Source organism: Pseudochaenichthys georgianus, chromosome 7 (assembly GCF_902827115.2).
Source record: "Pseudochaenichthys georgianus chromosome 7, fPseGeo1.2, whole genome shotgun sequence".
In the NCBI taxonomy this organism is placed as follows: Eukaryota; Metazoa; Chordata; class Actinopteri; order Perciformes; family Channichthyidae; genus Pseudochaenichthys; species Pseudochaenichthys georgianus.
Window position 1 is genome coordinate 10,627,401 of NC_047509.1, and position 14,899 is coordinate 10,642,299.

The 14,899-nt window shown below is 37.7% G+C and overlaps 2 protein-coding genes across 2 annotated transcripts; both read right to left on the reverse strand.

Annotated features, from left to right (window-relative positions):
• Window positions 1–3,056: 3,056 nt before the first annotated feature.
• LOC117449759 (galactose-specific lectin nattectin-like) lies at window positions 3,057–5,780 on the reverse strand. Its single transcript, XM_034087627.2, has 8 exons — window positions 5,738–5,780; window positions 5,138–5,187; window positions 4,768–4,833; window positions 4,627–4,639; window positions 4,207–4,313; window positions 3,940–4,074; window positions 3,612–3,723; window positions 3,057–3,277 (listed from the first exon to the last, which is right to left on the reverse strand). Exons 3-8 carry the CDS (start codon window positions 4,831–4,833, stop codon window positions 3,216–3,218), a joined length of 495 nt encoding a protein of 164 aa, XP_033943518.1. The 5' UTR covers window positions 5,138–5,187; window positions 5,738–5,780; the 3' UTR covers window positions 3,057–3,215.
• Window positions 5,781–8,999: 3,219 nt separating this feature from the next.
• Window positions 9,000–11,761, reverse strand: LOC117449758 (galactose-specific lectin nattectin-like). Its single transcript, XM_071203672.1, has 5 exons — window positions 11,491–11,761; window positions 10,146–10,252; window positions 9,877–10,011; window positions 9,548–9,659; window positions 9,000–9,220 (listed from the first exon to the last, which is right to left on the reverse strand). The coding sequence occupies exons 1-5, from the start codon at window positions 11,759–11,761 to the stop codon at window positions 9,159–9,161; spliced, it is 687 nt and encodes a 228-aa protein (XP_071059773.1). The 3' UTR covers window positions 9,000–9,158.
• Window positions 11,762–14,899: the final 3,138 nt, after the last annotated feature.

The following is a 14,899-nucleotide window of genomic DNA, read 5'->3' on the forward strand; positions in this document are numbered from 1 at the left end:
TAGTTTATTTATGGCATCCCGTTGGATCTGACGTCATCTGAACAGGACATCGCGCGCTCACTGCTTGATAGCGCGAAGGTCCGTTTACGACGGTTGCTAAGCAACATCGTTATGGGGAAATGCAAGTTTGCGTCCAAATGGTTGGAAGATAAGGAGGAAGGACAATCAATACTGTATATAGTCAATGTGAGGTAAAGTGTGTCGCCAAGGTAACCGGTTAAAACTCCAAGTGGCTATGAGGTCTTAAAATGTATGGAAAGGGTCTTAAAAAAGGTCCATTACAAACATTTGACTTCAGGATTCCTGCATACCCTGCTATACATTTGTTGTATCACATACTTTTTCGGACATAGCACACTGTGACTTTTCTTGTATTTTTCTGACTATACTGTGATTTTCTCATGATTCTTTATATTTTTGAAATACTATAGTAGGCCTATGTCTTTTTTTTTTGTACATATTGTACAATGACTTGTTCTGATATGTTTGACATGTGGTGGCACATTTTCTTTTTATGATTCTTTCCCCATTTTCAATCGGGAAGTATCAAATTAAACAGAATAACTTTACTCACTCTGTTACTGTTCTTGAGTGTCACTATGGTGCTGACTATAACATATCAGATTGAACACAAACATCTTTTAATTACACTTATATGACAAGAGAAAAGGAAATAAGTGTATACCCAGAGCTCGGACTTAGTACGAATGTGGAGAACAATGTCTTGAATTATCACAATACCTTGTTAGACAGTCAGAAGGATCAGGAAGTGGCTGGGTGTCTTGGGAGCGGAAACAACCTGCACTTTCTTTCTCTGCATGACTAAAGAGTTATTATTACACAAAATAATAAGTAATCAGAAGGAAGTGGTCACACTGTCGGACTAATGATGGACAGTTTTTGTATTTAAAGGGGCCCTATTATGCTTTTAGGGGGGTTCCCTTTCCTGTTGTGTGTTAAATAGGTTTGTGTGCATGAAAATGGTCTGCAAAGGCTAAAATCCCAAAGTTAGCTCCAGAAGGAGTTTCTCTCCGACACACACAAAATGCAAAATAATTGAAAAATATGATGTTATGAAATGTTATAATTGTATATATATAGTAACACTACTCCTAACACTAGGATGGGTCAAATGCAGAGAAACCATTTTGTTACATAATAAGTAGGCCTACTGTGTAATGACAATAAAATTATATGCAGATATAAACTAAATGTACAGAATCGAAATGTGTGAATTATTTTTATGTTTAACATCAAAATATTGAGATGTTATAAAACAAATGAGACAGATTGCTGAACAGGATGTATCCGTTTATTTCATCAGCAAAAATGAAATCAAAAATGTCGATAGGTCTTCTCGCAGTGATATCATCGAGGCCTGATACCCTGGTAGACTTGACATCACATGACGTGGATCATCACAGGCGCATGCGACAAACAAAAGGCATCTCCTGAGTGCACTTTGTGTCGTTGGGAAAATCTCTTTCTGAAAATTAACAAACAAACAATTAGACCTGCTATCGATTAATCGGGCAATTATTTTCAGACAATAACATAATCAGTGAATACCTTTCAAATTCAATTGCATGCAATGTTCTCCCTTTCCAGAGTTGTTGGGCTCGCCAACGGGCCAGCCCTTGAAGTCAAACTTGCTACCATCACTCCACATCCACACACCCTCCAAAAACAAGTCAATTCAATCCAATCAGAAATACAAATATATTTGACATGTAGTCCAAATCCCACCTGTTAGAATATCATCAAAAAGATTACCAAGTAAAAAACTGAATATATAATATTATTAAAGCACTCACTTTTGACGAGTCATGGCCTCCAACCCAAGTTGCTCCATTTTTGTTAGTCGCTGTGTTTATGATCTTTCTGATAAATGTGTACACCCCTTGGTTTGGGATTGATGCCAGATTTCCACCAAGGGCAATGCAGTCCACCTAATATGCAACGTGTGGATTGAATAAAATAACATAAAGCAAGTGAGAGAAAAGCGAGAGTTAAATGAGGAAAAATAAGTGAGAACTATTTACAAACCCTTCATACTGTTTTAAGTATTGGTGTTATTGAATACAATATTAAAAATAATCCCTGCATTGTTTAGTTAGTTCTAAGTGGAGCAGTTTGAGAATGTACAATTGGCCCAGTCTCCTGATGTTACACTGCAACCTGCCTGTGAGACAGAGTCCAACCATACAGTCCAACTGTGTCCAACACATGTCCTGCAATACATCTGCCCAGCTGCTTACCGTTTGTAAAAGTAAATAAATAGTATTTTCATTTCAATAACGTACTTTCTATACCCTGCTTCATAAACAATACTGACATCCTTGTGCTCCCCCGAGTCTGTCTCACAGTCCGGGGATGTGAGGACAGCGCGAGGACACAGACAGGGAGGCTGCTTTGCTTCATAAAGGAAATGGCGGTCAATATTACAGAACAGTAGCTAAAACGCTTAATTGAGCCTTTGTGTCTTTCATCATGACCAAATGTCCTGGAACCAACTTCTCTGGCAGGAATGAGCACATTATTTTGTTGTAACTTGCCCTGTGTTTATATTGCAAGATCAAAATGAACGCAAACTTGAACAAGTATGGTCACAGCACGGTGTGGTAAGGGGTATTTAAAGCCTGTCCCCATTTGATATCACAAAAAATGCACCCCCACTTAACTCCCCTCACCCAGTTTGGCATTGCAGCTGGTGTGTTCCTTTGCAAAATACTCTCTAGTTTTATTAGATATAAGATATTATTGGCATGAATATGAGAGAAAACTATATAGTCTTCAAAGATAGAAACAAACTTCAACGGGGAGATGATAAATAGGCCAGCAGATATGATGTACTTGTGTCAAAAGATTGACACCCTTGTCCACATACTTGTGTGCATTTTCCTGCTTTGTGGCTACCGTTCATGTTTTGGGCTGTCGATTTACTTCTTCTACCTTTCCCTATTGTCGTATAAACCAGTTGATTGATTCGATTTTATTTTCTAAATGAACACATATTTAGCTTTAAAAGAGATGAGACACATGTATGTAGGCACATGTAGACAGGATGTATCCATTTATTAAATCAGCTGAAATAAAATCAGAAATTTCAAAATGGCTTCCAGCAGTGATGTCATCGAGGCTTGACACCCTGGTGGGAGAGACATCACGAGTGGGGTGGTGACATCATAGTGTCAGCATGTGGGGGCCAGGGTTCTTCACAGGCGCACGCCACAAACAAAGGGTCTCAAATAGGTACAAGGAGCATCGTTGATACGATCTAGAGTTTAAGAGTTAGGAAACAAACAAAATATCAATCACACAATTATTTGATGTGCACAATGTCAGAAATGGTCACAGTTTTCTAAAGCCTAACTTCACATTTTTAACAAGTACATTTGAATGGATCAGGTAGATCAAATAATTAAAAAGTTACATAATAGTATATCAATCTAATACTTTTTATAGGATTCTACTCTTAATGTTATGTATAAATAAATGAAATTCATAATCCAGATTATATAAGGTTATCAGTTACCAAAGATGACTTTTGTAACATGAATTTTAGGAGCTAAATTGACATTGCTGGTGGTAAACAGATTATTAGTGCATACCCCTCCAGTTCATCATCAAGCAGTCTTCTAGACCCTGATCATTGTCGGGTTGGCCGGGAGCCCAGTTGTTGGCGACAAACTTGGTACCATCACTCCACATCCACAAGCCCTCCTAAAAAAAAGTTTGATGATCAATTTAATCCAATTTAAAAAAAATCTATTTTACCCCATCCAACTATGCTGATAGTTCAGTGTCCAGATGTCAGCTTTACCTTGGTTCCATTATATTAAACAATCAAGTTAAGTGCAAATTTAATTACGAATATATTCAAGGTCAGGCTCAAAGGAGACGAACCCATTGCATCGTGTTTAATATTAAATTACTCACCTTTGCCAAGTCATTGCCTCCAATCCAAGTCGTTTCATTTGCGTTAGTCGCTGTGTTTACGATCTGTCTGATAAATGTGTACACCCCTTGGTTTGGGATTGAAGCCAGATTTCCACCAAGGGCAATGCAGTCCACCTAATATGCAACGTGTGGATTGAATAAAATAACAAAGCAAGTGAGAGAAAAGCGAGAGTTAAATGAGGAAATAGAAGTGAGAACTCTATAAACATGTTGGTCAGTTATAACTCGCATTGTTCCTCGATGTACCTCTGCATCAGCCCAGGTCTTAGCAGCATGCTTGTACATGTAACAGTGATCTTCAAACAGAGTCCATCCAGAAGGGCAGGTCTTACATGGGACATAGCATGGCTTTTCTAAAGAGGATAAGGACATTCATTAATCTGGCATGGAATAAGTATGAGAGGAAAAGCTTTACAATGATATTTTATAGTTTGGGAGCAATTTAAAACCTCAAAGAAGTGCAGTAATCATTCTTCCTCTCCATATTGGTGGAGTGACTACAACATATTTTAAAGTAATAATCCTTTAGGAGAAATCCCCTCTTTGTGTTACTATTCCTCACCAGCAGCTCAACAATTTAACAATGTAACAAAAACCTTAATTTTGGAGAATAATTAATTGTTAGAGCAGCAGGTAGAACAATTAAGTCCCTTTATAATTACCAACCTTCTTTCTGTGCCTGTGAACACAAACAAAAAATCATTATCAATGGATTAATATGAACTTAATTGTATAGTTGTTCAATACCTTATTATAACCCTGAAGATCTTGGTATATTATAAATGTATTAGTGTGCGTAAAACTTACATTTGCTCCACTCCACAGTCCACTGGTCAAACAGAGGACCACAATGAAATGAAGACATGAAGCCATCTGTGTAAAGAAGCAGTATATTAATAAGTTAATGCATCATTTACAAGTATATTTAATGTCTTAATGTGTACCTCAATTACAAAATTAAAACAATTCTAATTCAGAAATAGAGAAGAAAAGTAATATACACAAAAGTTTGTAGGTTTTACTGAAACAAGACATTGTAAAGCACCAGACATGAAAAGGTGATTTCACTTTTTCACAAGTGAAAACTAAACGTAATAATGAATTTATGATATCTCTTTCTGTAGGTATCGATCAAAACAGATGAAGCCATAATGATAGAAAAGTATGAGAGCCTTACCTTGTTATGATGATCAGTTGAGGTTGCACTTGCAGCAGGTAACAGGGTGACTTTGAGAGGGAAATCCAGAGTTTATATACTGTACCTTCTCTTGATGTATTGACAAACACTTGGTTAGCATGTCCTTTGTATAAATATTGTGTAATCCTATTGGCTCGGACTTGAGGAAAACCAGAATGCTCTTCAAGCAAGATATGGATCCACTGCCTGTTGAGCCATCAGCTACAGCATGTCCAACACACATTTAAACTCCAACATATTCAAATATTTTTAAAAATAAACATGCGTACATTTTCACCCCACTCTGACAAATCTATACCTTTTCTTTACATGCGTTTCACTGAGATAATATAATTTCGCAAACTTTCGCCTCTTGACACCATTGTTCTTACTGGACCCACAGTGAAACAAATGTATAACCTTCAGGTACACAAATGCAAAATACAGAAGCAAGTTCTGCTATACAACTCTCACAGGATGTGTTATATACACCCCTTGTCAGGGCTGAGTGAGGCAAGCAGGACCCAAATGCAGATGAACAGAAAAAATACCTTTATTTCAAGGCTACTGAAACAAACTTGGACAAAACAGTACTCTCACCCCGTGAACAACGTCCAAATACGACAAGGAACTCACAAAGACTAACAGAAAACACAGAACCTAAATACACACAGGACTAATCAAACAAACAAGAGACAGGTGAGGAGGGAGGAGAAAACACAGGGGCACCAGGTGAACACAATCGGGTAATCAGGCAGGGAAAACAGACAGAAAGCAACAGGCAGGAATGGGGGGTGAACACGTTACAAAATAAAACAGGAAACCAAAGACAGAAAAAGACAAGACAAAACACAACACGGACAGATCGTGACACCCCTGCCTCCAAACGTATGTGCAGGGCCGTCCCTCCCTACAGGCCGATCACGCAGACTGCGTGGGGCCTCACCTCGCGGAGGGGGCCTCATCTTGAGGAGGCCTCATCTTGAGGAGGGAGCCTCAACTAAGCCGCAAATGTGGCGCACCTATGCGCTTATGCAGCGCAATTAGAGTGGTTTCGCCGCTGCGAGGCTCCACTAGCACCCCCCCGGTCGACGCTCGCGAAACAGAGGGCCTCATCATATAACTTTGCTTGGGGCCTCAAATTGGCCAGGGACGGCCCTGCGTATGTGTACTTTAGGTTTGTGGCCAGTGGTCATTGTTTACTGTTCTTGTGTTGAAAGAGGCTTTATAAATTAACTTGCCTTGATGCTCTGATATCGTCCAATATCCTGGAGATACTGATGCTTAAGCTTACAATGATATTTTAGTTAAGAGTGTTCTTAATACTTTTGTACTTCCTCCGTACACAATACTATTTTCATAATACCGACACGCACTTTTTATCCAGTTCGTTGGATATGGTGATGATAAGTGAACGAGGTCACTTAAATGTGAGTATTTTAGAAAAAACCTTAACTAGGCTTTTGTTATGAAGGCCTATTGAAGACAAGAATATCATGATAAAAATGACGAGTGATAATGGATTATGACAGACAAGAGTCAAATGCAACCACTTACGGTTGGTACTAAAAATATTTTTCCTAAAGTAATTGTATCGAAGACTATAAATACTTTGTTAAAAGGTGCTTTATAGGTATTTGTAGATTTAGTGTGATGAATGAAATCAGCTTTATTTTTTTTATAAAAAAAATAATATTTGTTAGAATAAATAACAACACAAAACAACAGCCTCAGTAAAATTATCTAATATATCATATTCCAATCACTTGTATATAGACTATTTTGCACTATTTCACTATTTTACTATTTTTCTTTTTGTATTTACTTCCACTATTTTTTTTCTGTTTTTCTGTTTTATTTGTTTTATTGTGTTGCACCGTTGGAGGAGCCTGTGACCTAAGATTTTCATCGTCATAACTACACTAGAACTGTATCGACTGAGACATTTCACAATGGTGCATCTCTAATATAGTTTTTAATATACAGTTACTATATGCACATGCCAAATAAATACAGAAGTTGAGGTTTATTTCCCATAAACAGGCAAACAGTTCAAGTTTTTGCGTTTTTGCTGCAACAACTATACTAATGCATCATAGCTAGGGTTGGGTATCGTTTGGATTTTAACGATTCCGGTTCTGATTCCGGTTCTGCTTTTCGATTCCGGTTCTTTTAGAGCAGGGGTGTCAAACTCAAGGCCCGGGGGCCAAATCCGGCCCGCGACCTCATTTTATGTGGCCCGCAAGAGCTTGCAAAGATTATTATATTCAATACAATTGGTGTAATTGTTGAATATTTGCTTTCAATTATTTGCCCTAGACTTCTGCTTTCAGACGTAGTTATGTGTGAAGTTATTAGGAGAACTGATAATAATCCAATGCAGAGGCAATAATGTAATATAATACATTATTTAATATATATTATATATTTACATATGTATATTTATATTGAGAAGCCAAGAGTGTGCAAAGCTGTCATCAAGGCAAAAGGGGGCTAATTTGAACAATCTAAAATATTCTGGATTTTTTAACAATGTTTTGTTTACTAGAGAATTCCATATGTGTTCTTTTATAGTTTTGATGTATTTAGTAATGATCTACAATGTAGACAATTATTAAAATAAATAAAAACCTTCGAATGAGAAGGTGTGTCCAAACCTTTGACTGGTACTGTATATTTATAGTTACAACCGGCCCTTTGAGTGTAACCATAATGCTAATGTGGCCCGCGATGAAATTGAGTTTGACAATCCTGTTTTAGAGGGTAAGAATAAGTCCCATGCCAATTTCACTGGGAGAAATATATATTTATGAAAACATTAAGTAAAATCTGTATTCCTATTTACAAACCCTTCATACTGTTTTAAGTATTGGTGTTATTGAATACAATTAAATTAAAAATAATCCCTGCATTGTTTAGTTAGTTCTAAGTGGGGCAGTTTGAGAATGTACAATTGGCCCAGTCTCCTGATGTTACACTGCAACCTGCCTGTGAGACAGAGTCCAACCATACAGTCCAACTGTGTCCAACACATGTCCTGCAATACATCTGCCCAGCTGCTTACCGTTTGTAAAAGTAAATAAATAGTATTTTCATTTCAATAACGTACTTTCTATACCCTGCTTCATAAACAATACTGACATCCTTGTGCTCCCCCGAGTCTGTCTCACAGTCCGGGGATGTGAGGACAGCGCGAGGACACAGACAGGGAGGCTGCTTTACTTCATAAAGGAAATGGCGGTCAATATTACAGAACAGTAGCTAAAACGCTTAATTGAGCCTTTGTGTCTTTCATCATGACTAAATGTCCTGGAACCAACTTCTCTGGCAGGAATGAGCACATTATTTTGTTGTAACTTGCCCTGTGTTTATATTGCAAGATCAAAATGAACGCAAACTTGAACAAGTATGGTCACAGCACGGTGTGGTAAGGGGTATTTAAAGCCTGTCCCCATTTGATATCACAAAAAATGCACCCCCACTTAACTCCCCTCACCCAGTTTGGCATTGCAGCTGGTGTGTCCCTTTGCAAAATACTCTCTAGTTTTATTAGATGTAAGATATTATTGGCATGAATATGAGAGAAAACAATATAGTCCTCAAAGACAGAAACAAACTTCAACGGGGAGATGATAAATAGGCCAGCAGATATGATGTACTTGTGTCAAAAGATTGACACCCTTGTCCACATACTTGTGTGCATTTTCCTGCCTTGTGGCTACCGTTCATGTTTTGGGCTGTCGATTTACTTCTTCTACCTTTCCCTATTGTCGTATAAACCAGTTGATTGATTCGATTTTATTTTCTAAATGAACACATATTTAGCTTTAAAAGAGATGAGACACATGTATGTAGGCACATGTAGACAGGATGTATCCATTTATTAAATCAGCTGAAATAAAATCAGAAATTTCAAAATGGCTTCCAGCAGTGATGTCATCGAGGCTTGACACCCTGGTGGGAGAGACATCACGAGTGGGGTGGTGACATCATAGTGTCAGCATGTGGGGGCCAGGGTTCTTCACAGGCGCACGCCACAAACAAAGGGTCTCAAATAGGTACAAGGAGCATCGTTGATACGATCTAGAGTTTAAGAGTTAGGAAACAAACAAAATATCAATCACACAATTATTTGATGTGCACAATGTCAGAAATGGTCACAGTTTTCTAAAGCCTAACTTCACATTTTTAACAAGTACATTTGAATGGATCAGGTAGATCAAATTATTAAAAAGTTACATAATAGTATATCAATCTAATACTTTTTAGAGGATTCTACTCTTAATGTTATGTATAAATGAAATTCATAATCCAGATTATATAAGGTTATCAGTTACCAAAAATGACTTTTGTAACATGAATTTTAGGAGCTAAATTGACATTGCTGGTGGTAAACAGATTAGTGCATACCATTCCAGTTCATCATCAAGCAGTCTTCTAGACCCTGATCATTGTCGGGTTGGCCGGGAGCCCAGTTGTTGGCGACAAACTTGGTACCATCACTCCACATCCACAAGCCCTCCTAAAAAAAGTTTAATGATCAATTTAATCCAATTTAAAAAAAAAAGCTATTTTACCCCATCCAACCATGCTGATAGTTCAGTGTCCAGATGTCAGCTTTACCTTGGTTCCATTATATTAAACAATCAAGTTAAGTGCAAATTTAATTACGAATATATTCAAGGTCAGGCTCAAAGGAGACGAACCCATTGCATCGTGTTTAATATTAAATTACTCACCTTTGCCAAGTCATTGCCTCCAATCCAAGTCTGTTCATTTGCGTTAGTCGCTGTGTTTACGATCTGTCTGATAAATGTGTACACCCCTTGGTTGGGGATTGAAGCCAGATGTCCACCAAGGGCAATGCAGTCCACCTAATATGCAACGTGTGGATTGAATAAAATAACATAAAGCAAGTGAGAGAAAAGCGAGAGTTAAATGAGGAAATAGAAGTGAGAACTCTATAAACATGTTGGTCAGTTATAACTCGCATTGTTCCTCGATGTACCTCTGCATCAGCCCAGGTCTTAGCAGCATGCTTGTACATGTAACAGTGATCTTCAAACAGAGTCCATCCAGAAGGGCAGGTCTTACATGGGACATAGCATGGCTTTTCTAAAGAGGATAAGGACATTCATTAATCTGGCATGGAATAAGTATGAGAGGAAAAGCTTTACAATGATATTTTATAGTTTGGGAGCAATTTAAAACCTCAAAGAAGTGCAGTAATCATTCTTCCTCTCCATATTGGTGGAGTGACTAAAACATATTTTAAAGTAATAATCCTTTAGGAGAAATCCCCTCGTTGTGTTACTATTCCTCACCAGCAGCTCAACAATTTAACAATGTAACAAAAACCTTAATTTTGGAGAATAATTAATTGTTAGAGCAGCAGGTAGAACAATTAACAATTAAGTCCCTTTATAATTACCAACCTTCTTTCTGTGCCTGTGAACACAAAGAAAAAATCATTATCAATGGATTAATATGAACTTAATTGTATATGTTATTCAATACCTTATTATAACCCTGAAGATCTTGGTATATTATAAATGTATTAGTGTGCGTAAAACTTACATTTGCTCCACTCCACAGTCCACTGGTCAAACAGAGGACCACAATGAAATGAAGACATGAAGCCATCTGAGTAAAGAAGCAGTATATTAATAAGTTAATGCATCATTTACAAGTATATTTAATGTCTTAATGTGTACCTCAATTACAAAATTAAAACAATTCTAATTCAGAAATAGAGAAGAAAAGTAATATACACAAAAGTTTGTAGGTTTTACTGAAACAAGACATTGTAAAGCACCAGACATGAAAAGGTGATTTCACTTTTTCACAAGTGAAAACTAAACGTAATAATGAATTTATGATATCTCTTTCTGTAGGTAAGATAAGATAAGATAAAATAAGATGAACCTTTATTAATCCCCGAGGGGAAATTCAGTTGTACAAAGCAGCAACAGGGTAAGCGTGAAAAAAAAACAGTACAGCAAAGATTCACACAGATCAATAAAATCTAAAATCTAAAATAAATAACATAAAATCAAGGAAATAATGATAATAATAATAGACTATAAAAATAGGAGATAAATAAAAATAAGAGTAAAATAACTGTCAGCATATATACATATTTCGTCATCATCTAAGTTATAAAGTGCATAATAAGTTAAAGTGACAAGTTAACATGGATTGTGAAAACAGTGTATATTTATGACCAGTGATTTAATTTGATTTCTTTTTCATCATTAACCCCTTGTTGTGCAGCCTGATGGCTACAGGCACAAAGGACTGTCCGAGGCGCTTGGTGCGTTGTGGTGGAGGGATGAGTCTGTGGCTGAACGTACTCCTCATCTTCACTAGCTCTGCGTGGAGTGGGTGGGAGGGGTTCTCTAGGATGCTGTCGAGCTTCCTCCTCGTCCTCCCCTCTGCCACCTCCTCCAGATTGTCCAGTTGTACTCCAACTACAGAGCTAGCCTTCCTCACGAGCTTGTTCAGCCTGCCAGTGTCCCTAGTGTTTGTGTTTCCACCCCAGCACACCACGGCAAAGAAGAGCACACTGGCCACCACAGACTGGTAGAACATCTGCAGCAGCCTCGTGCACACGTTGAAGGACATGAGCCTCGATCAAAACAGATGAAGCCATAATGAAAGAAAAGTATGAGAGCCTTACCTTGTTATGATGATCAGTTGAGGTTGCACTTGCAGCAGGTAGTAGGTAACAGGGTGACTTTGAGAGGGAAATCCAGAGTTTATACTTGGTTAGCAAGTCCTTTGTATACATATTGTGTAATCCTATTGGCTCGGACTTGAGGAAAACCAGAATGCTCTTTAAACAAGATATTGATCCACTGCCTGTTCAGCTATCAGCCACAGCATGTTCAACACACATTTAAACTCCAACATATTCAAATATTTTTAAAAATAATTAACAACATGCGTACATTTTCATCCCACTATACCGTTTCACTGAGATAATATAATTTCGCAAACTTTCGCCTCTTGACACCATTGTTCTTACTGGACCCACAGTGAAACAAATTATTTATAACCTTCAGGTACACAAATGCAAAATACAGAAGCAATATAGCTATAAGCAATAAGCTATACAACTCTCACAGTATGTGTTATATCCATCCCTGCCTCCAAACGTATGTGTACTTTAGGTTAGCGGCCAGTGGTCATTGTTTACTGTTCTTGTGTTAAAAGGTGCTTTATAAATTAACTTGCCTTTCCTGGCTTTGATGCTCTGATATCGTCCAATATCCTGGACATATTGATGCTTAAGCATACAATGATATTTTAGTTAAGAGTGTTCTTAATACTTTTGTACTTCCTAAGTACAAGCCAACAGATAACTCTACTGTGTACATAGCCAGGTCCATAAGAAATAACCCCATTTATAAAATCTGTTGGCATGCATTCATTCAATACCGGGCACTATTTACTCCTAACATTTGTCTTTATGTGGGACAGTCGACCAGGATGTTCCATGTTTACCAGGGCCACCCTTATGCCCACCACCCTTTGCTCATCTGACTCGATGTCACAATACTATTTTCGTAATACCGCCACGCACTTTTTATCCAGTTCGTTGGATATGGTGATGATAAGTGAACGAGGTCACTTAAATGTGAGTATTCGTGAAAAAACCTTAACTAGGATTTTGTTATGAAGGCCTATTGAAGACAAGAATATAATTTAAAAATGACGAGTGATAATGGATTATGACAGACAAGAGTCAAAGGAAGTCACTTACGGTTGGTACTAAAAATATTTTCTTACAGTAGGTAATTGTATCGAAGACTAGAAATACTTTGTTAAAAAGGTACTTTATAGGTATTTGTGCTTAACCAGATTTAGTGTGATAAATGAAATCAGCTTTATTTTTTTAATTTAAAAAATATATAGTTGTTAATAAATAACAACACAAAACACCAGCATCAGTAAAATTGTTACTTAAAACATTGGTATCGACTGAGAAATGTCACAATGGTGCATCTCTAATATAGTTTTTAAATATGCAAACAGTTACCATATGCACATGCCAAATAAATACAGAAGTTGAGGTTTATTTCCCATTAACAGGCAAACAGTTCAAGTTTTAGCTTCAACAACTATACTAATGCATCATAGCCCAAAAAGAATTAGTGTTTATGTTTGGAACTCTTCCAAAGAAAGATGATAGTCATGAGTTTGCTTCTTTACTTTCCTTTCAAAGCTCACTACATCCGTGAGCATCATATTGCTCTTTTGTTTTTCTTCATTGCTTAATTAAATTATTTGTTCAATACAACACTTGGTTGTAAAAGCAAATACTCATGAGAAAACACATCACACCACTGCAGGCTAAACCAAGGAAAACACCAAATCTTAAATGGTAAACTGGATTGTATTCTTCTTAACCTGACATCTACTACATTTTTATTCTTTTAAGTTTTGCCTTTTTATTTTCATAAAATAAAAGTAGCCATGACCTGAGCCTTGAGGCGGTGAAGAAAATCGGCGTGTATGGATTTAAAGTGCATTTGTCAGTGAATCAATTCTTTCCCAGACAAAGTATGTCCGTCTCTCAAGATGAACCAGATGCTACAGTGTTAAAACTCATATAGGGCCACCTTTCTGCAGGTAGAGCTTTGCTGACAATCATCCCATGCACACTGCATTCCATCGTGCTGCTAATAAGTTATTAAAGGTCCCATGTCATGGCCAGTTCTACTGATCATATTTCCATTGTTGAGGTATACTAGAATAGATTTAAATTGTGCAATTTTCCAAAATCACATTGGTTTCTCATACAGCATCTCTGTAAAGTATGTGTATTCACTCTCTGCCCACTCTCTGTCCCCCGTGAGCCCAGTGTGCTCTGATTGGTCGGGACGTTGCGAGGCTCGTTGCTGCTGCGAGGAGCGGACAGGTTTCCGGGTCGGCGATACAGCGAGAACAAGCGAAACTCATCATGAGCCAGGGCCATCGGCCGGTACTGATGTGGGCCGGTCAGATAAATCACTAGCGGATTGGTCCATTTGGGCCAATCCGGTCATTTGTTGTTGATTGGGTGTTGTTAGTGAATTCTAGAACCCTGAAGGCAGGAGAGACTGAAAAGAGTCAAGGGAAGCTTATACATGTTAACAGCATTTAATTACACAAAAGATGCGGTGGTGTACAAAATGAAATGTGCGAGTGGAGGAGCTCTCCTCATCCGACCGGTCAGTCCAGGTCAGCAGGTAGAAGAGGTCAATCCTTGGCTTGCTCTTCCTGTTGTCATCTGAGGTCTTCTCCTGTTGGCCGGCGTCGTCGGGGGGCGGGTCCAATGCAATTCCTGCCTTGTTCTATTGTTAAATTACATCATTCTGGTGTCTGTGGTTATTTAAACATTCCCTAATAAACGTTATTCAGCGGCAATAAATGAGTGCTAAACCCAGTGTGCTCAGTGTACAACATCACATGTCATTTCACCTTTGATTCACGGTTTGAAAATGCAACATTTCGACACATGCTAATGCTAACCGGAAGTGAAGCATTTTCAGAATAAAAGTATTAAGTTAATAGTTAGTGAACTTCAGGTTTTTCAGAATAAAACTGATTTAAATTAAATAGTGTATTTAATTCAAATTACGCCATATCAACATTGATTTTAATTTCTAACAATGTTCACACGTCACAGAACCCAGGAAGCAAACAATGGAAAATGAGAAATCTCCAACGAGGCGTTCTGGGGCAGCATAGACAGGTCTTTTCTGTGTTAGAGTTTTA